This window comes from Schistocerca cancellata, chromosome 7, assembly GCF_023864275.1.
Source record: "Schistocerca cancellata isolate TAMUIC-IGC-003103 chromosome 7, iqSchCanc2.1, whole genome shotgun sequence".
Lineage (NCBI taxonomy): Eukaryota > Metazoa > Arthropoda > Insecta > Orthoptera > Acrididae > Schistocerca > Schistocerca cancellata.
Window position 1 is genome coordinate 611,794,216 of NC_064632.1, and position 21,632 is coordinate 611,815,847.

The 21,632-nt window shown below is 44.4% G+C and overlaps 1 protein-coding gene across 1 annotated transcript in view; it reads right to left on the bottom strand.

Moving 5' to 3' along the window:
* Positions 1–1,199: 1,199 nt before the first annotated feature.
* LOC126092943 (bursicon) overlaps positions 1,200–21,632 on the bottom strand; it is a 34,892-nt gene continuing 14,459 nt past the window's right edge. Inside the window, exons 3-4 of the mRNA XM_049908673.1 lie at positions 8,908–9,033; positions 1,200–1,375 (exon numbers count right to left, since the gene is read on the bottom strand). Coding sequence (XP_049764630.1) covers positions 1,241–1,375; positions 8,908–9,033 — 261 coding nt within the window. The 3' untranslated portion in view covers positions 1,200–1,240. The remainder of the gene's footprint in view (positions 1,376–8,907; positions 9,034–21,632) is intronic.

Here is a 21,632-nt window from a genome sequence, read left to right on the forward strand (position 1 = left end):
GTTCATATATACAATATGAGCCTACAGATACAGATACAGCTGGTTCACCATAAAGTCGACAAATCTCAGGAGTATGCATATATAATAGAGTATCAAAATTGTTGGTGGTGTGCCTTAGGCCCTTATGGTCTCAGCGCCTGAACTGTTTTATCAGTCTATTCTCTGTTAGTCCTCAATACTATGTACGTAGCTCACTGCCTGTAATGTTACCTGTGGTGATACAAGCATTTCAGTTTAGATAAAATTTTCTCTGAGGAGGTGGGAAAATTATATTTATACCGATGCTATGATGACTTGTTTCATCAAATTTGCGACTGCTTTCAGATAATTAAGGGTAGTTGATTTTTTCGTAATAGTAGGAAAGTGATAACCTGGTGCAGACGTAAAACCTTAAGTATTTTTTAAACTAATTTTCCCGGATATTTGTGTTTGCACATTCAGATCTGTGGGCTCTCGGGGGTAAAATACACAGAGGGAAGGAATTATGAACAATTTGTACAAAAATCAATCCGCATTGATAAGCATTGTTGACTGGGCAGTGGTCCCCGTGTCGATTTGTCGGTACACTGAAGGTAACCGAGGACATATCTGGAGGAGGAAATAATATTCTAGGAGAAGCAATAAAGCTGCCGAGGTTGACTAAAGATTGTAATTGTGTCAGAGACAGGAAAGGAGTTGAAAGATCATCTTAATGTAAGAGATAATGAGACGAAAAGAGGTTATAAGATAAAAATGAACAAAGACGAACGAAGGATAACGGACTGTAGCCTAATCCAGGAGGTGCTTGGGGAATGAGACAGGTGCACTAAACGAAGGAAGTGAGTTTTGTTGTCGGGGCAGCTGCTCCTGCCCGCCGTGCAGCGTCAGGCTGGAGCCCCCTGCGGCCGTCACACGAGACCGCCCGCCTGCCCAGAAGAATGAAACTCGGATGCCCGTCCGAGGGGGTAGCGTCAGTTCGAGGTACGAAACCCTGTGCGCACCTCGGTGTCTAGGATGGGACCGCCGCTAGATCAGCTGCGGGTGAGAACTGTGAAGAAGAACCGATGCGCCGCGGCTGTCTGCTGGAGGCGGTGCTCGACCTGACACCGAGTCAGCGCAGGCGGCGACAGCTGCGTGTCTGGGAACTCGCTACTGTGCTGCTGACACACGGACAGGAGAGGGTAAATGAGCAGCGGTCGGTGTTGAGAGTGCAAGTCAGTTTATTAGGAAAGTCGGCGGTACAGAGGGGGCGGAGTGCGCCCTACTGCGACTTGCGGAAGTGCGCGGCGAGCGGCCCGTCGTCCGGGTAGCCGGCCATCTCCTGCGGGATGACGGCCGACTCCTCGACGCCGGTGCACGGCCGGCACATGCACTCCAGCGGCGCCTTCGTCGACACCTGCGGGACAACAAACGGCGGGCGTCAGGCGCCGTCGTCACGGCTCACATCGTGAGGCGTGGCGGGCTCTGAGACTGTAGGAGAGGGCAGTGCTGTCACCGACACCGGGGTTGACACGGGTCTCGCTACCAATACTGACGCCTAAAATTGTACCCACAACTCGGATATAGGAACAAAGATATGGGTACATAATATTTGGTATCGGATCGATATCTGAAATTGTGTCGATACCTTAGTAATGGAGAAAATGTAGGTTCTGATAACAGTTATTCGTATCACCTCTCACAGTAGTGTAAATACCTCAATAATATTTCAACAGAGGTGTGGGTAATGATGCGGTATCTGATGTCGACGTCTACAGGTCTCGATAATGTCAGTAAAATAACAGTGATGCCAGTGCAACATTTGGGGTGAATATCGAGATCATAAATTGTAAAATACTTCACTAAAGTCATGAAAATACTGATATTTATGTTAGACATTGATACCAATATCGTCTTAATGCCTAATTAAACTGAAACAAGAATTTCAATGCAATACAATATTTTGTACTGACAGAAACATCTTCAATCGAATGATTCCTTGATGTCGTCGGAAAACACATCAATACTATCTAAAATTGTAGGACACATTGATGAAACGCAAAAAGATATTCATACCGATACCGACACCTGAAATTGTACAAAACGTCAACAGTCTCACAAAAATTTCAATAGATACAATATTTGATATTAACATAAAGTCTAAAATAGTACTGCTACCTCGATAGTAATGGAAATAAACATTAATGAACTGATACAATACTACGTGTAGAAAACAACCGCTAGAATGGTCATTCTTCAAGTTTTTCCGCTGAATACTGTTTTCCATCATCATTTGGAGAGGCATCTGTGGCAGCAGTAAAAAAGAAGAAGCCCTCAATGCTGCAATTTTCAAACCGACAGTGGTCCGAAGTTAAATCGATGACAATTCATATTTTGGTCGCACAGTACGGATAAATTATTGATGAACAACTTAGTTCTTCTCTCCAAAATATCACGGAGTAGGAAATGAATGATTGCCTACTGGTTTTGGACGTATTACTTTGACCTAAGGTGGGTGGATTTATAAAGCATTGCGTGAACCACAATCAGATACGCAACAATTTACACTTGCAGGTGTGCAGCTGCCACTATGCTTCGCAGACTACAAGTGTACGGAAATGTTTAGATCGCGCAGCCCGTGCAGTGTGGATGTAAAGTCTACGGCCTTTCTCCTGTATGTGAGAAATGTTTCTGCATAAATTGCCAGAATAATGAGGAGGCACAGAGTGGATGTGATCTTTCTCTCAGCAACCGAAACGACAGTTGTTGTGGGGTCTGTGAAAGGTGATACGCTTTTGCAAAAGCCAGGTGTTTATGAGAGGCAGAGGGCGCGCACAGTACAAGCACTCGGTACAGCGGTGGTCTGTGCCAACACACAGCCTGACGGCGGCTAGCGGCTGGTGGCTGACACACGTGCACCAAGTCCAGAGCTCCGCCGTGGCAGGCGTCACGCGTTCTCACGAGAGCGATGTCGCCGCCTAACCAGTGACCGAGTATTACGTACACTGTCGTAAATTAAATTATACTTTTGCCATACACCAGAGGAATAAAACTTTATAGGGTTGTTTGTGGTGTTAATTTCAGCCTCATACGGACAGCATTAAACACAGAATTCAGAGTTCGAATGTACAATTAGGAGAAAAAAATCGCGAAACCAAAAAATAATTAGTGTAATGGAATTTTCGGAATAGTTTTGTCTAGGTAATATTTAAGTGATTAAGGATGCAAAATCACAGGTCAGTGGAAGTTTGACATAAGTCATTGCAAATGTGTATGCTGTCACATTACCAACCCGTGTAAACGCCAGAATGTTGAATGCAAGCATGCAGACGTGTATGCACTGTGCCGCACAGGTGCCGGATCTCAGTTTGTGAGATGTATGTCTGTTGCACTCGGTCTGTCAGTGCAGGCACGGTTAATGCACGCTGTGGACGATGTCGGAGTTGTCGTCCGATGATGTCCCATTGTGCTCAATTGGAGACAGTTCTGGCGGCGGGACAGGCCGCGGCAGCGTGTCCACACGCTGTAAAGCATGTCGGGTACAACAGCGTTATGTGGGCAACGTTATCCGGTTGGAGAAGAGCCCGTGGAATGCTTTTCGCCATCGGCTGCACAACGGATTTGCAACCGTGGCGTGTGGCATAACAAGCTGCTGGCACGCCGGAGCGCTGCCCAGGCCGCGACTCCACACAGGCGGGCTGGCTGCAGGCCCTCCACCTGCCTCCTGCTGACCGACGCGCGGCCCCCGCCGGCACCGGAAGCAGGCGGCTGCTTTTATCAGGACATAAAGGCAGACCCATCCCTGAAGTCGCAAACGGCGGCGGTTTGGCGTCAGTGGAGTGCGCCCTATCGGACGCGTGCCTCAGAGCTGTCCTCGAATTGATCGACTTGTAACAGTCGGTCGTGTCAGTGTGGCGGAGATGCAGTGCGACGCGCCAGTGGCCTTCCCCCTGGGTAGCGGCGAGCGGCCGCCCAGCGCGCCGCCTCCCCACGGCAGCAGCGTGCGTCCACCGTGGCCACCGCTGCCGGCGCTGCCTGCATTCCTGCCAACTCACTCTGCACTGTGGCGCAAGGAACACCCGGCTCCCTGCAGCTATTACGAGGCATCGTTCAAACTCAGCGAGGTGCTGATAATGACCTCTTTGTCACATCTGAAGATGACTCGACTAACATCAACTCATCGCGTTCAGTCTCGACGACCACTAGAGCGCGCATTTCAAACAAACCTGATTTGCATCCTCTCAGTGGCTCTACTGGCGCCACTCTCGTGCCACCGGCACGAAATTTGAACAGACGTCATCTCGCGTATGAGGCAACGTGCACAGCAACTTTCGTCTATGTTGCACAACTGCTTCTCGGTGCTGCGTTCGGATTTCCCTCATTGTATTCGGTAAAACGCCAAGGAGGAAGTTTTACGATGTGTCTAGCCATTCGAATTGTTTTCTGTAGATCCATTTATTTTACGTAATAATTTTGAGATTTACAGAAATTATGATTAATATTAAATAATGACAGTTTCATTTTTTTATTGTCTGAGTGAGAGAAGGACTAAATGTGGAATGTGTGTTGCCTGTCAGTCTTTCTGACTGCACGAGTAAGTAACTCAGCACACAAGAGCTCGAGAATGTGGATGCGTGTTCCATCTGAGGGTCACATGCATCGGGGAAATGGTGAATTATAAGAAGTGAATTTACGGTAGTTTTAAATTATGAAATGTACTTCAGTAGTTCAGGCATTTAAAGATGGAACTAATTTCCTTTCATTTGTTCATCTGAAACATATTATTTAATAACTGTGTCTGTAGTGTTTTGGGAACGTGATCGGTTCGAGAGAGAGACCGTGGAACGGTGTCGATTAAACCTTGGGATTCAGCCAATCGGGAGTGAACGATCTTTGCGCACGCTACGCTTGTGATTGGGTCAGAGATCTGGAGTCGGAAGGATAAGTGCCGAGCTCTTGTGATCGGACGTGTTGCCCTCAACTGTGCAAAAATGTACTACATACGAGTAATTGTAAGATTTTAGGAGATTAAAACCACAAATGTCGATTCGTCAAATTCGAGATGTGACATTATTTCGAATAATTAAAATTCCGTGTGGCGTACAGTGCAATTTTAAACGAGAACTCATAGTTCTAAATGAACATTGCCAGACATTGTACGAGCGTTCTAACTATAGAAATCCGTGTGTCTGTTCAGTGTCAAGTTAGGGTGAAAACCTTAAACTGATTGCTAGAGACTGAAAGTGTTGGACGTGCGGAAGTCGTATGGCAAACTGTATGTAGGTAGGACTCGACAGCGTATGTTTGTACATCGAAGTAGTAATGGATCGGTCTTCTCGTTCAATGACTTACTCTTTTGGTAGTTAGTCAGACGTGAAACTTGAAATCAGTTTTGCTCCCTGTCGGCACGTATAGTGCAACTATTTTTTCTTTCAGCTGACACACAGAGTCAAGAATCCACCGACAGGTGGGTGAACTTTACTCCACAGCGCAACAAACTGCGCTGCCACAGGACGCAGCATCGAACAGCTCAGCAGACGTGCAGGGGCCGACGGAGTGGCCGAGGAGGCCGCGGGGGGTGGGGGTGGGGGGTGGAGGGGGGGTGACTGGCAGAGGACGCGACGAGCTCTCTCAGCCGCAGTTAAAGGACATCAGTCGTTTCACGTCCATACTCTGTCTTATCTGCTTGGCGGTTCGACAGATGAGTTGTAACCGCTGTGACTTTACTGGATCTGCTGTGCTGACCCTCTTGTCACCGAGTCGCCTCCTAGTCGGCTGTACGGCTGAGAACTGACAGGTTGAAAGATTAAATATTTCTGTCCCAGAGGCACAGGAGAAAGGTATTATCAAGGTGTCGATACCTTGATGGTAGTGGGACGCATATTGTTATTTGATATCGACATCTAGAGCTAGAGTCGGACAACATCTAGAGAGTATGAAAAAAGGTTACGATAGTGACACAATTGTCATACGAGTAGTGACACCAAAAATTGTATCAGTAACCTTGGTAATAATGGAACAAAGGTGTTGATACCGATACGGTAGGCTATTTGATATTGACTTCATCATGTTAACTTGTACGACACCTAAGTAATATCAGATAAAATAATATTCTGAAATGATCGTATGGCATTGTCGGCCGGGGGGCCCCATGCGGGGACTTGAGAGTCAATGATGATGAAGAACACACAACATCCAGTCATCACGAGGCAGAGAAAATCCCTAACCCCGCCGGGAATCGAACCCGGGACCCCATGCGCGGGAAGCGAGAACGCTACCGCAAAACCACTAGCTGCGGACACAATAATTCTGACTGATAGCAACACACTGGTGTCTCACTCGTATAAGAAATAGATTTGCACTAATATAGTATTCAGTGTCAAACCCCTTAAACTGACGAATCATTTTGATATTAATAAAAGCTATCGTGTGTGGATAACACTGGAAGAAAAGTATACATAGTGAATGAATGCCAAAATGTGAAATAATATTCGGAAAAAATAATGGATACAAATACAATATTGGGTATTAGTACCAGCACCAAAAACTGAATCAATATTTCGATAATATAGTTTAGCAAGGTATTGATTACTATGTGTGTATTTTTTGCTCGACAAAACAGGATTAATTAAAATACAAGGCAAAAGACAGAATTTGGTGTTTCTTGCTCATACCAATTTGAATATCAAATGAAATACCGCAAAACATTAAAGGACAAATATTCCGGAGACAAACTAAAATGAAGACTCACTATGTAGTGAAACTGAAAAACTGTACAAAACCAGTGTTCTACAGAACCAAGATTCTCTGCTTATTGCAGACAGACACCTTAACCAATAAGGTATCCGAGCATAGTTGCAGGTCCCACTCAGGTTTTCCGCGGTGTCTGATGTTTCCACCTCTGATTTCCAAAGAGAAGTGTCACGAGTTTTCACAATGGGTACATGGGAACAGGTTGTGCGGTAACGCGCGAGTAGTGGCGCCCTGAAAATATTCCGAGTTCGGAGTTGACGTGGCCGCGCAGGGGCCGCTCGGCAACCGCGTGCAGCCGAACTGTTGGCTGGAGGAAGAGGGGCAGCCCCGGCGCCAGCGCCTGGTCCAGGCCGACCGCGTGCCTGGGGATTCCGTGGTGACGCTGTGTCGAGGAATGCGCTTGGTGCTGATGAGGGAGATTTGTATGCCGAGAGTGCCATAGATGGCGGACTTTGTGAAATCATAATGGCAGATATTTCACAGTTCATGTAAAAATTAATAATAGCCAGAGGAATCATGATACCTTAAGAAGAAACATGTACATTAGCATCATTTGCACGACGATTCTGATGGTGTAATCAGATTTTCAATATCTTTATTAGTTTAGTATCTGACTGTAAATTATACAAGTAACACCCAGCAACGAATTTCCAAAATCTAAACGGTTCATCCGATTTTGTCGATCGACACGTCGTTAGAGAGCTATTAGTGTAAACCTAAATTGGTGTGAATTACATGCCTATGTAACTTGAATAGTACATGAGTTATTGGAGGTCAATGTGGCCGATTACTATCGATCGCGCCAGGACACGAAGAAGCGGTAGCAGGATGCTTATATTTATTCGTCTATGTCTTTGTTTGTATCCGATGTATACTATTCATGAAGAAATTGGTCAAATTTTTACTGTGTTTTAGGAAGCACAGAGACATTAGGCTACTGGCCTACTTTTGTTTCTGTTCCTTTGATATATGTTTATTTGATTTGTTTATGTATTTAGTAATGTGTGTTAGAGCGTGTTTATTGTGCAGCCGTTCTTTAATTTCAAGTTATTTAAATGTAAATTCAGTATTTCGTATGTGTTTCAATATGTTTGTGAGTGTGCGTTGACTTGGAGAGATGAGGGGAATTCTTTAGCCACTCACAGCGCTCGTTACTACGGTAGGCGACTAGCGAAGTCAACGGAGAGACTGTGTGGAAGTGGGGGAGGAGCATCGGGTGGTGCAGGGCACGAGGGAGTGCTGGACAGGAAGGCGTGACGGCTGGTCGGAGGGGAGTGCAGCAGGCTGCACGTGGTCGCGGGGATGGAGGTATTTCGTAGTGACGACTTGTGCAGTTCTGGGATTTCCGTGGCTTCTGCAGTGAACACCTGGTATGCGTTTAGCAGCTATGTTGTTGCTCATAACTAATTACGTGAAGTAGGAATCTATTGTTTCCTTGTTATTCAATTTATATTTTATTTAATTTCTGGACCATCGACACCAATAAGTGCTTTACAGTAACAAATGGCATTCTTAAAGGTACTCCTGCTACCGTACTCATCATTTACAGGCGTTAAAATTGTATCCGCACATTTAGTCGCAATCTTTCATTTATAAATTTCTATGTTACATTCAAAATTCGCAATTGTTGACCATTCGATTTAAGTGTGTATTCATACTGTATACTGTAGACTCAGCAGTATTTGGCACGTAATGCGGAAACTGTTTATCCCAGCCCCTAGACAACGAAACCAGCCAAAACTTTTAATGTACCACGTAAACTGCTCCCCTTCTCTTTACACAGGAGGATTACAGTTCTACTGGATGTGCAAGATGGCCTTCCACCACACTGGGATCGTGTTCGTGTCGTGTGCTCGCAATTGACCCCAGCACGAGGGATGAGACAAGTAGTATCTACCGTGCAGAACTTGGAAAATAATGTCCTCCTCCTATTCCACCTCGTCCTCAGCACCACCACCACCATCATCACGATCATCACTATGAAGCTTCGCTTTCTCCCTGGAGATCCCAGACATTTCGGACTGGGCCAGCGTTGCACAATCAGGCTCAGTGTCAGAGGAGACGTCGGTGGTGGCGCTCGAACCTCGCAGGACTCGAGGAACCTGCTGCCGCCGCCAGCAGCGCCGCCGCCCTGCCGGCCGGCCAGCGCGCCGGCCCGCTGCTGCGTCGGCTCGGTCGGCCAGCCGGGCTACGTACCTTGCGGAACTTGCGCTCGCCGGGCTTGGCCTTGGGGCAGAAGAGCGAGACGCCGGCCTCGCGCTCGCCGCTCTCCTGGCAGCACATGCACGACCGCTCCATCTGCCAGATCTTGGACCCCGACACCTGCGGGCACACGCGCCGGCCGTCAGCAGCACACTCACTCCACGCAGCTTATAAGAATCGTCGCGCTTCTATGCGATATTTCTCGATTTCCGTCAGAGCCACACCGAAGCTCATTGACAGTGGCTCGACTTAATCGAGCGAAATTCTCGATTGGAATGACAATTTCGTAGTGGGAGGACACACGACTTTTTTTCTCAGATGGAGTTATGGAATGAGGTGGGGGCGACCTCAGACGATCACGCGGGCTCAGCCTCAGGTACGGCAGGTGGCAGGCGGGATACTGGGGGAAAGCAATCACTCTACAAATAAGAACGCTTGCAAAGCAGTCATATCGTCCTCGAATATTGTTCGTTGCCCGTACTAAATACAAATAACAGCTGATACTGTTTACAGATTTTTTTATCAACGAGAGAGAGCCATTCAAATGCTGAAAGACACAAACTGGCAACTGCTCGAAGACAGACACGAAATATGCCTCAAAACCTGGCGTGTACAAGTTAAGGAGGGAAGCAACTATTGCGTAATGTGTCACTGCCGACTGGCCTAGCTCTGTGAATGTACCTGAGTGCATTGTGTGTTCGCACCTCTCGCCATATGAGGCTATGTGATGCACCGGGGAGCACTGGCAAACGTAATCGTTTCGGTGGTCGAGGTGTTACGGTGTGAGGAGCATAATGTTGCACGGCCGTACTGACTTCCGAGACTCTGAACACGGCACACCCGCTGGTCACTGTCATTCCGAGACTCTACTCCTTCCCCGTGTGGCTTTCTTCAGGGATGCACGTTCCAAGTTTCGCGGAGCTGCGTTACTTAGCGGCGACACATTATGCAAAAGTGACTCTCGTCCTTAAGTTCTGCACACCATTCTACTGCCAAGAACTCCTACTAAATGGTTCAAATGGCTCTGAGCACTATGGGACTTAACATCTCAGGTCATCAGTCCCCTAGAACTTAGAACTACTTAAACCTAACTAACCTAAGGACATCACAGACATCTATGCCCGAGGCAGGATTCGAACCTGCGACGGTAGCGGTCGCGCGGTTCCAGACTAGCGCCTAGAACCGCTAGGCCACCGAGGCCGGCGAACTGCTATTACATGGGGAATGTAGGAATACAGTACAACCCCCTGCATACTGCTCCCAGAGTGACCAGACAGACTGCACCACACACGGAGACCTTTACACAATAATTCGTCCGTCCCTCCACACGTGAAGGGTTTCGGAAGGAGACCTACTATCTGGTACAATGGGAAGTACCTTTGCCATGCACTTCACAGTTGTTTGCTCGCTATGGGTGTACGTAGATGTAACGATAGACTCAACAGTTCTGGATGGTTTGTCTGTGCTAAGAAACTATCGTCCTCGCATAGAGTTTTAACTGAAAGAAAGTTTACCTTTCTTTGGCATTTGTCGCATGTGATCTGTATTCCTTGACTAGACTAACCCGCCAAAGACCAACAATGGGCAGCATATTAGGGAGATATGAAGCATAAAAATCTGGAGGTATCATGTACTTGCCACAGGAGTATTGTTTCTTAAGCATGAACCATCATACGTAGCAAATGTGATTAATGAAAAGAAATAATTTAATATCTGTAATAATTAGTTACTTAATTTTTATATAGTAATAATCATCCTACAATTTAAAAGTAATAAAAACAAATCTTTTTCATTGTGAAATGCGAATATAACAATTTAAAGGATTGACTCTCTAGTGGTTATTTCGAAGGAGAAGTCATATGTGTCGTATCGTGTTATTGTAATTACGGACACTAATTGTATGAAAGAGTGTCATTTATACTGTTTGTGTGTGTGTGTGTCAGAGAGAGAGGGAGGGAAGAAGGGAGGGAGGAAGGGGGGTGGCCAATAAGCATTGCCCGTTGTTTATGTTTGAACCGCGTGCTGCACCGGGATCGGTGCTGTGCTGCGACTCTCCCCAGTGGCCCGCCGGGTACGACTGTCCCCTGACACCGTCCCCGCATTTGCACGTCGGCAGGATGTGTCCCACACGGCTACAGCCCACTTAGCACTACTTTTCAGCGAAGAAACAAAAACAACGATAAGAAAACATTTTTTAGATGTGACATTTATAGTTTGAAGAAAAATAGTGTCGAAGCTGAAATTTTATCATTTGTTTTCTATTAAAGAAGTAGATATTCTGAAGAATAAAGGAAGCTATGTGTAAAGTACCGGAATCTGTTTTCTTTTTAGTCTTTCATACCAGGAAGTGTTTGTCGAATTATATGTGCTTAAATCATACAGTATTAACTAGCTTCGTCCGTATCCTCTATTAGGTGTCGGTGACCGCCAGCGGTAGCTGAGTAGTCAGCGCGACGTAGTGTCAATCCTAAGGACCCGAGTTCGATTCCCGGCTGGGTCGGAGATTTTCTCCTCTCAGGGACTGGGTGTTGTGCGCCGGCCGATGTGGCCGAGCGGTTCTAGGCGCTTCAGTCTGGAACCGCGCTGCTGCTGCGGTCGCAGGTTCGAATCCTGTCTCGGGCACAGATGTGTGTGTTGTCCTTAGGTTAGTTAGGTTTAAGTAGTTCTAAGTTATAGGGGACTGATGACCTCAGATGTTAAGCCCCTTAGTGCCTAGAGCCATTTGAACGATTTGAACTGGTTGTTGAGTTGTCCTAATCATCATTATTTCATCCCCATTGACACGCAAGTCGCCCAAGTGTCGTCAAATCGAAAGACTTGCACCCGGCGAACGGTCTACCCGACGGGAGGCCCTAGTCACACGACATTTATTTATTTCTTAGGTGTCGGTCAGGAAAATGAAGACAATCGAAGAAATGTAGTTTTCACGGTGACGCAGTTTTTAAATACAAAAAGACTAAACAAACACACTTCCCCACATTCCACAGGCTTAGCAAAGTTTGCATGTAAGTCTAAGGCAACTGACTGAAAACACTAAGGCTAATCACATGTAATGTACAGGATTATTCACAAATACCTCCAGGGTTTAATAAGACGACTATCGAAACACCAAGGTAAACAGAAAAACGACACGTATCAGTGCACAGACCACCTTTACAAATTTTTAACTCCAATTACACGTGGTCATTACTGGCATAGTTTGTGACACGGCAAATGTCAATACGGAAGTCAGAATCTTGCGGTACGTGTTCCGACGCGTCAGTTCGATATAAGCGAACACATTAACTGTCCCTCGTTGCAACTCTTTCAAATTACATGGCAGTTGACGCACGAGCGCACGGTCTTTGACGCGAGCTCGTAATAAGAAAAGACACGGAGTCCCGGGAGTGGCTGCGGAGAACACGAAATCAACTCGTAAACTGTCCAGATAACACATAGCACGGCCTACAGACCTGATCGCAAAATAATCCAACAGACACGTGCAAGCCCCACCAGCAGCCCCCTGTCCACTGCACCACACTGGAGGCTAGCAGTGAAGCGACGCGACTGTCAGCTGCAAAGTCACGCACAACTGCCCGCAATCGTGAAGCAGCGACACACATCCCATTCGTGCTCCGGACCTCAGAAATTCCACTCAAAATAAGTGTTCACCTGGACACAGTTGCTGACAGGACTAGACGTGAGTGAACACCTATTTTTCGGAGCACGCTTATACCCAGTTCGGACCGTGTACTCGTGTGTTTTTAACGTTGCTGTTGCGATCACACTATACCTGCAGTACGGTTCCAGTGGGAGCACTGTTCATCATTGTTTTCCTCAGAGGAGACTTTCAGCATTAAAGTTATTTTCCACAGATCGCTAAATTGCACTCACAGTTAAACCCACAAAACTCGTTTACTGATCATCAAATACATACATACTAGACTCACAAGACTATCGAAAGCCACGAACATATTTAACAATCTAACTACAATTAAATATCATTATGATCGCCACAACAGTCTGACACCGATCGATGTACACCTAATTTCTGCGCTTGACGGTTGTAGTTCAGGAATGAATATTCATATCTATAGCGAGCATAATTTTCCACATAAAAAATCTCTCTCACACCCTCGCGATTATCTATTTCTATACATCCCTCATTACAGGACACACACTCACCTTCTCTAGTTATGCTACAACATAAGCCACAGGAACTTAACAATATAATATATACACATTTTACACAAACAGTGGAGTTATCTTTTATATATGTACAGCACCCAAAAAAATTATGGTATGCCTACACTCACACCAGCTATATGTCATGATGCATCTCAGCCTTTCCTTTCTTTCTACAGATGTGACATACAGTGGCAATAAACTATTTTACACTGATCACCATATTGCACTGCCAACTACACCTCGCAAAGTGACATACATATTGTCAAATACAAAAAGACCCTTACTCAATTACACTGCTCTCCCACTGAGGACAGGAGCCTGAATATTAGAGTGTGAAACCGATCTCCATCCCAGCAATATATCACGGTGTACTGTGCCGATCTAGTAAACATACAATTCATATCCTGCACCATGCAACATCATCCCTTTTACATCAGAGTGCGCCCTCAGCGGAAGGAAGTCGCACTCAGAACTGTTCTACAAATTCGGGATCGTCACCCTCGGCACAAACGCGTTACTGTTTCTGATCTGAACCTGCTTCCTTGCTTGCTCGCTTTTCTATGCACATCTCCAGACTGGGGGATTACAAGAATAAAGGAATTTTCGCATGGTTTGCCATAATATTATACCATTTTCGCGGTACTTCTCGATATCAAGCACTAGGCAGCATCCTACCGACCGCTAGTGCAACATAATTCCCAAGATATAGACTGGAAATTATTTCTCTACAAAACCCCAAACTTTATTGAGGTGCAGCGTGCTGTAAACAACTGAGTAACTGGAAACAAATAGAGGAAACTTATATTTCCATTCTCAAATATCGATGTCGATAATGTAGCAGATTCCAAATCAATCCTATAATTTATAAGCCAACTAAGGTCTTTCCCATGTCTAGAGAACAGGCAAACGTGTCTTCCACATGCTAGATGCACACACCACACTAAATCTTCTCTCAACTAAATAAAGGTGCGCAATGTGCAGAAGCAGTCAACCGAACAATTTACACGGATGGCAATAACTCTACAGCGCAAACGCTCCTCCATTCACAATCTTCTCAAAATTCCACATAATCACGATAGCCACCCAACCATTACTGAGTATTAGTTCGCTATTCGGTTGTCTAGATGACTGCAAAATTAGATACATTCCTATACTCCAACAGGCCTCTGAATTTGGATGGCTGCTGCTGTTAACAGGAAACGTGAATCATTACCATCATAGGCGATGCATACAAGGAATCATTCTAGAAAACCGGTCACATATATGTTTCATCATTATACTTACAATTAAATGTTATGATTGCCGTCTCAATTGAACAGCATTTGACAGTGAGCGAAGTATCGGAAATACACCCTGCTGAAGACTGTGGCTCTGGAAATGGCAATACCTGTACCTTCCTTACAACTGGACCTGGTCATTTCCTTCACATATGTCGGAACACAAACACATACATTATAAGCCTAATGCTCAAATGCGAATGTATCACCCACCCCCACTACTACTAAGTATAATACTTGACCAATAAATCACACCAGATGATGCAAAATAATACTGACTGAAAATCAATGATTATTTTTCTTGCTTTAGAAGGAGAGACGAAATCGGCCAGATTTTAAAGCAAAAAAAACCGGTCGCAACAACTACTGCATGTTACTGTCACAAGCTAGTTTGGTTCTACAGGTGCACACAAGTATCCATGTTGAAAGGTATACTCGTTTTATGAATCGAGGTACGAAATTACCTCTGAATGAGGGGGTTTTTCCGGACAAATACCGTGACGGTGATCGTAGGAAAGTGTATTATCAGACCAACACATTGCCCAAGATGCAACATCGTGTTAAAGTTACCGCATTTTGAAAGTGATTCAGCTAAGGAATGTGGTATGTAAGCTGTATCTGCGACTCCCTCACACTGCCCCAGCTAGATAATTCTATACTATTGAAAAGGTACAGTACTGCCCAACATAGAAAAGATATACAACAACATACTTTGTTGTTTTTGCCAGAACAACGTTTTTTGTAGAATAACACCATTTTATTTAATACAATGAAGCCGGATACCAATGTAAAAAAATGGTTCAAATGGCTCTGAGCACTATGGGACTCAACATCTTAGGTCATAAGTCCCCTAGAACTTAGAACTACTTAAACCTAACTAACCTAAGGACATCACACACACCCATGCCCGAGGCAGGATTCGAACCTGCGACCGTAGCAGTCCCGCGGTTCCGGACTGCAGCGCCAGAACCGCTAGACCACCGCGGCCGGCTGATACCAATGTAGGAAAGAAGGGCAATTTGTATGTTTAATTATTCAGATGTGCACTTTTTTAAAATAGGTCCCTTAATCTAGTTTTTTAATGTTTGTGAATTGAATGAATGGCTGATCATCTGCTGACCACACATAGTGAAGGTAGATTCTATAATCATGTTTGAGACGGACCTCTGGTCACCTTTGGCCAAACCAAAGAGAGGAAGATACCAGAACACCAGAGTGCCTGGAATGTGGCTGACCAATATGGTGGCAAGGTCCTCCCCCACTTCTGTGGAAGTGTGGGGTGACCGGATGAACAGTCATGTTTCGGCACTCTGCCACTGGTTCCTGAGGCATGAAGACGTACTCTACATGTGCTCCAAATTTAAATGAAAATGGTATGCATGTGGAATAATTAAGAGTAGATTAACTAATAATTTCTCTTTTCATAAACTTTTAATGGGAGATTCATGTAAATTATTCGGAAAAAGATAGGCAGGTAAAAATTCATGGGGATCGTAGGATTCTTCAGAAGTGACAAAGAAACCACGTGTTGTGATGATAAGACGAAATACTAGCGTGTGGTTGTATTAAGATGAAATACTTGCGTGTGTAAATCTAAGTTGAAAATAATTACGATTTCCGTGTGCAGAACTTAAATTAGAGACAAGCACTTCCACATCGTGAGTACAGTGCGAGTCTCAACCCATGAGACAATGAAAAAAATTAGAAGTGCTTGTCTTAGCATTCAGTTGAGGATCCGTGTGAGAGATAAATAAAATACCAAAACTTCCATTATGATATACTTTCGTGTGATGCCAGCTTGATGCTCAGATACTCTGAGAGTGAATTAAGTTGAGTCAGCCATGGCAACACCATGTGGGTTGCATTGCAAAGGGAAATGTGCATAAATCCTCCAGAGTTTGTGGTAGGAAAATTATTAAGTGGGTCAGTGACGTGTGAATCTGGGATGACTTTTGTTTGATGTGGGAAAGCAGAATGAGTAGATAACCAAACGTTTTGTTTTTGAAATGTGTTTTATACTGCCATTGTGATTTATTATTTGTATTTAATCTGTGTGACTGGCATGAGACAGTAACAAATTTAGTGGGTCAAGCATGATTTTTCCTAGTACAGCACGAAAGGGAGTAAATTTCTTTATGTTGCTAATGAATGAGGTTAAGACGGCGTGGGAGAGAATGAAGTAGCTAAAGATTCCTTACCAATCCAGAAAGTGCACAATAGCAATAGACAGAAATATTGCGAGACCATAGAATAGTAAAATGCTTATGTTATGTCATGCCCATTGGGTGAAGAATCACTTGTTTAGCTATTGTGTTTAAGTGTAATGCAAGGAATGTTTCAACATTAGCATGAAAGAATTTATTCTAATAAAAGAGGAGATATATGAGACAAATAGTGGTCTTGATTACTGAGTTGTGGGTAGCCATTTTTTTGAGGTATTTTACCATAACCAGCATTTTTTTGCTGGGATGTCCAAGCTTTGAATAAAATATATACCACAGGAAGGAAATGTGGTGGAGTGAGTCCATCAGAAATGTGCACTAGCTATTAGTCATATGCGTTATCCAATCCGCTGCATTAAGAAGTAAGGACGAGAATAAATTATAGCTTAACTTATAGGCACTAGGGCTCATATTTCAAGCATAGTTGCAGTGGGTATAATAAATCATGAAAATATATCTGATGTACGAATAATAATTGCACTCGTCTGGCAGGCCACTCACCTAGTAGGCTACATTCCATATAACTGATAGGTTGGAAACTTAGGCGATGTAACATTATAGCCCGTTTTAAGTGCAGAAAGTTGTAGCCTTCGGAGTATGTGTGTTTATGTTCTCTCTTACCAATACTTTCTAGGTACCGGTCCTAGACTCTAGAACAATACTTTAGAGTTGATAGCTTGGTTGATTTACGTAAAAAAGCGTCGAACTCCAGCCATCTGGATCTCCATCACCCATAAAAATCAGTCGTTTATTGTTCTTCTTAACCGTCTGCTATTACATGACGACACACTGAAATCTGTTACTATACATCGATAAGGAGTGCTAAGTCCTCGACATGGACGCATCTCGAGAAATCTCATGCACTTGGATGGGTGAGGAATCAGAAAGCTCCATTCATTCACGAGACGTGGAATGTAGCAGTCTTCTTCTGGACGGTTGCAGATCAACTCGGTAACGGTGCTGCATGGCGGTTTGGTCAATGACAGTGTGAGGAGGGTCTTTCTAATTTTACCCTAAGACAGCGAGAATGCTCTGTGGCTCCCATACGCATAGAGATAGATCGTAAATTAATCACTACGCTCGAGGTGTTGGAAATATGTGGAGTGCTGTCTGCTATACTTTGACGATTTATGTGTTCGAGAATTAGCACTGAATGAATGTACTGCACAGTCATCTATCCACGTTCGCAATGATACGCGCAAAGTGGAGAATAGGTGGTTTAGCTATGATACTGAAATTGGGGAAACATGCTGTCACATCATTGTCATGTGTTGAAGTTACTGTAAAATTGCTAAAATTGTTCGCACTATCAACTGTGATGCCTATTATTACAGTACAATGGTGGTGTCCTCTCCATCCCACCCGTGCACTGGCGCGCTGTTGGTTGCCACATAATGACTGACTGACAGCGCTTGTCTGAGTTGTGGAATGAGTTTTGTGGATGGGTGATACCTTCTGAGGGTTGGTAGCACTGAAACAGTGCTTGCGTACATGATGCAATAGGAGGAGTCAGTCGATTCCGTCAGTATGAAAGACGAGTCTAAATGTAAAGCTCGTGAGTCACCTTCGGACTGTAGTTTGGAGACTTTCGACAACGCGAGCAAACTCTTCCAGTTTCCTTATGTTGTAACTTTTATTTAAAATCAGCCGATGTATGGCATGTTACGGTATCCACCAAGAGCATTATTTACATCATGCAACTTCTAGTTTCCTGCGAAAGGCCATGGATCACAACTTCTTAATGCCAGTTTAGAACCTGGCACAGGACTCAAAGACGTGGCAGATAAAGGAAATGTTTGGTCTTGTACAAAGCGTGTTAGAAAATATTGTTTCAAACAACCAAACAGCATCGGAGGGAGCGTCTTTTGTGACTTAGTATAGTCTATGGGATACGATCATTCGCCAAGACTATAGGCGATCAAACTTCAAAGTGGCCACTGCAGTGCCTGTATATCTAATAGGGTCGTTCGGCACGGGCAGCAGCAGCAGCGGCGGTTTGAGGTGTGAATTCGGTGAGGGACGGGGTACACCGTCAGGAATGCTTGCAGGGCTGCACGCTGCGCCATTCTCGGGGAGCATCGTGAAATCTCCCTCTCCGCCCTGAAGCCGCACCGCAGCTTTGAGTCATCGCGCGAACAATGGTGCCTGGTGAGTTCTATATAGCATAAAGTTAGTGGAACTTCTGTAGTTATTAGTATTTCTCTGTTTGGGGATAGACAATAACGTTTATAGCATGTTGCGGTGATAGATTTGAATGGGCGCGGATCTGTAGTACTTGTATGTAGTTTTGGGATCCGCCACAATGCGCGCATTTCCATCGAATGTTCAAAACATGCTCCTGTCGCACTAACTCAGGTCGCTTTGTTTCTACACGGGTTGCAGAAGGTGGTAGGTATGGTTTTCTTCGACTTCTGCTCAGTTCCGACTTAAAATGGAACGATCACACGAGTGAAGCTGTAGAAATGGGCGCAGCTGCAAGATGCATAGGAACTGGCTAAAACCATGTTGCAATTTTATTGTAGCAGACAGGTTCGAAGAAGGTGACTCGTTGCGAGACATGAGTGTGTCAGAAATATGATTCACTTGTGGATGTGATCAGATTCATGTATGTGCTTGAAGGGAAAAACCTGTTTCCAAATCCCAGACATCATTTCTAGCGGATAGCGTAACACTAGAGATCTGAGAAGCTAGTGTGTATTTTCTTATAACCTCACTCGGCACATCGTCTACTACTATTCAATCAGTCATCGCCTGTAGCTCAGTAGACGTATCGCAGAACCTCTGATATGGTACTGAGACAGAATGCGCTACAAATACTATAGAATTATCTAGCTGAGGCGGTGTGAGGGAGTCGCAAATACCGCTTTACATACACCATTCCTTAGCTGAATCACTTTCAAAATGCAGTAATTTTATTACGATGTTGCATCATGGGCTACGTGTTGGTGTGACAATACACATTTCTACGATCACCGTCACGATATTTGTCCGGAAAAAACCACCTCATTCAGAGGTAATCTTGTACTTCGATTGATAAAGCGGGTATAGCTTTTAACATGGATACTTGTGTGCACCTGAAGAACCAAGATAGCTTGTGACAGTAACATACAGTACTTGTTGCGATCGGTTTCCTTTTTTAACATCTGGCCGATTACGTCTCTCTTTCTAAGGCACAGGGGTTGCACTAGCAAGAAAAACCTAAGAGACATTTCCAGCCATCGTTTATTTTGGGTCAGTATTGTATCACATCGTGTGGAATCATTTATTGGTCAAGTGCAATACTTGCTAGTAGTGGGAGGTGGTTGATACGTTCGCATTAGGCTTACTATGTATGTGTTGTGTTCTGACATGTGTAAAGGAAAGGACTATGTCCCGTCATAAGGAAGGTAAAGATATTTCCATTTCCAGAGCCACAGCCATCAGCAGAGTATATTTCCAATACATCGCTCATTGTCCAATGCCGTTCAGATGAGACCACAATAATAACATTTAATTGTCAGTTTAGTGATAAAACATATGCGTGACCGGTTTTCTAGAATTATTCCGTGTATGCATGGCCTACAGTGGTAATGATTCATGTTTCCTATTAATGGCAGCAGGCATCCGAATGCAGAGGTCTGTTGGAGTGTAGGTATGTATCTAACTTTTCCGTCATCTAGACAACCGAATAGTGAACTAATACTATGTGTTGGGCAGTTTTTGTGGTCAAGTGGAAATCTGGGAAGATTGTGTATGGAGGTGTGTTTGCAGTGGAGCCTTATTGACTCCCATGTAAATTGTTTGGTTGTCTGCTTCTGCACAATTTGCGCCTTTATTTAGTTGAGAGAAGATCAAGTGTGGTGTGTGCATCTAGCATGTGGAAGACACGTTTGCCTGTTCTCTAGACATGGGAAACACCTTCGTTGGCTTGTAAATTATAGGGATGAATTGGAATCTGTTACATCACCGACAACGGTATTCGAGAGTGAAAATTCAGTTTCCTCTATTTGTTTGTAGTTATTCAGTGGTTTACAGCATGCTGCACCTCGCTAAAGTTTGGAGTTTGTAGAGAAATAATGTCCAGTCTATATCTAGGGAATTATGTTGCACTAGCTATCGGTAGGATGCTGCCTAGTGCTTCATATAGAGAAGTGCCGCAAAAATGGTATAATATTATGGCAAACCATACGCAACTACTGCGTTCTTATAATCCTTGAGTCTGGAGATGTGCGTAGAAAAGCGAGCAAGCAAGGAAGCAGGTTTAGATCAGGAACAGTAACGCGTTTGTGCCGAGGGTGACGATCCCGAATTTGTAGAACAGTTCTGAGTGTGACTTCGATCCGGTGAGGGCGCTCTGATGTAAAAGGGATGATGTTGCATGGTGCAGGATATGAATTGTATGTTTACTAGATCGGCTCAGTATGCGGTGATATATTGCTGGGATGGAGATCGGTTTCACACTCTAATATTCAGGCTCCTGTCCTCAGTGGGAGAGCAGTGTAATTGAGTAAGGGTCTTTCTGCATTTGACAATATGTATGGTGCTTTGCGAGGTGTAGTTGGCGGTGCAATATGGTGATTAGTGTAAAATAGTTTATTGCCACTGTATGTCACGTCTGTAGAAAGATAGGGAAGGCTGACGGTGCTTCCCTAGGGCTGAGATGCATCGTGACATATAGCTGGTGTGAGTGTAAGCATACCATAATTTTTTGGATGCTGTACAGATATAAAAGACAACTGCACTGTTTGTGTAAAATGTGTATATATCATATTGTAAAGTTAATGTGGCTTATGTTGTGACATGACTAGAGAAGATGAGTGTGCGGCCTATAGTGAGGGATGTATAGATTCTGGACATAGATAACTGCAAGGGTATGAGAGAGATTTTTTACGTGGAAAATTATACACGCTATAGATATGAATGTTCGTTCCTGAACTAAAACCTTCAAGAGCAGAAATTATGTGTACGTCGATTGGTGTCAGATTGTTGTGGCAGTCACAATGATATTTAATTGTAGCTATATTGGTAAATATGTTTGTGGCTTCCGATAGTCTTGTGAGTCTAGTATGTATCT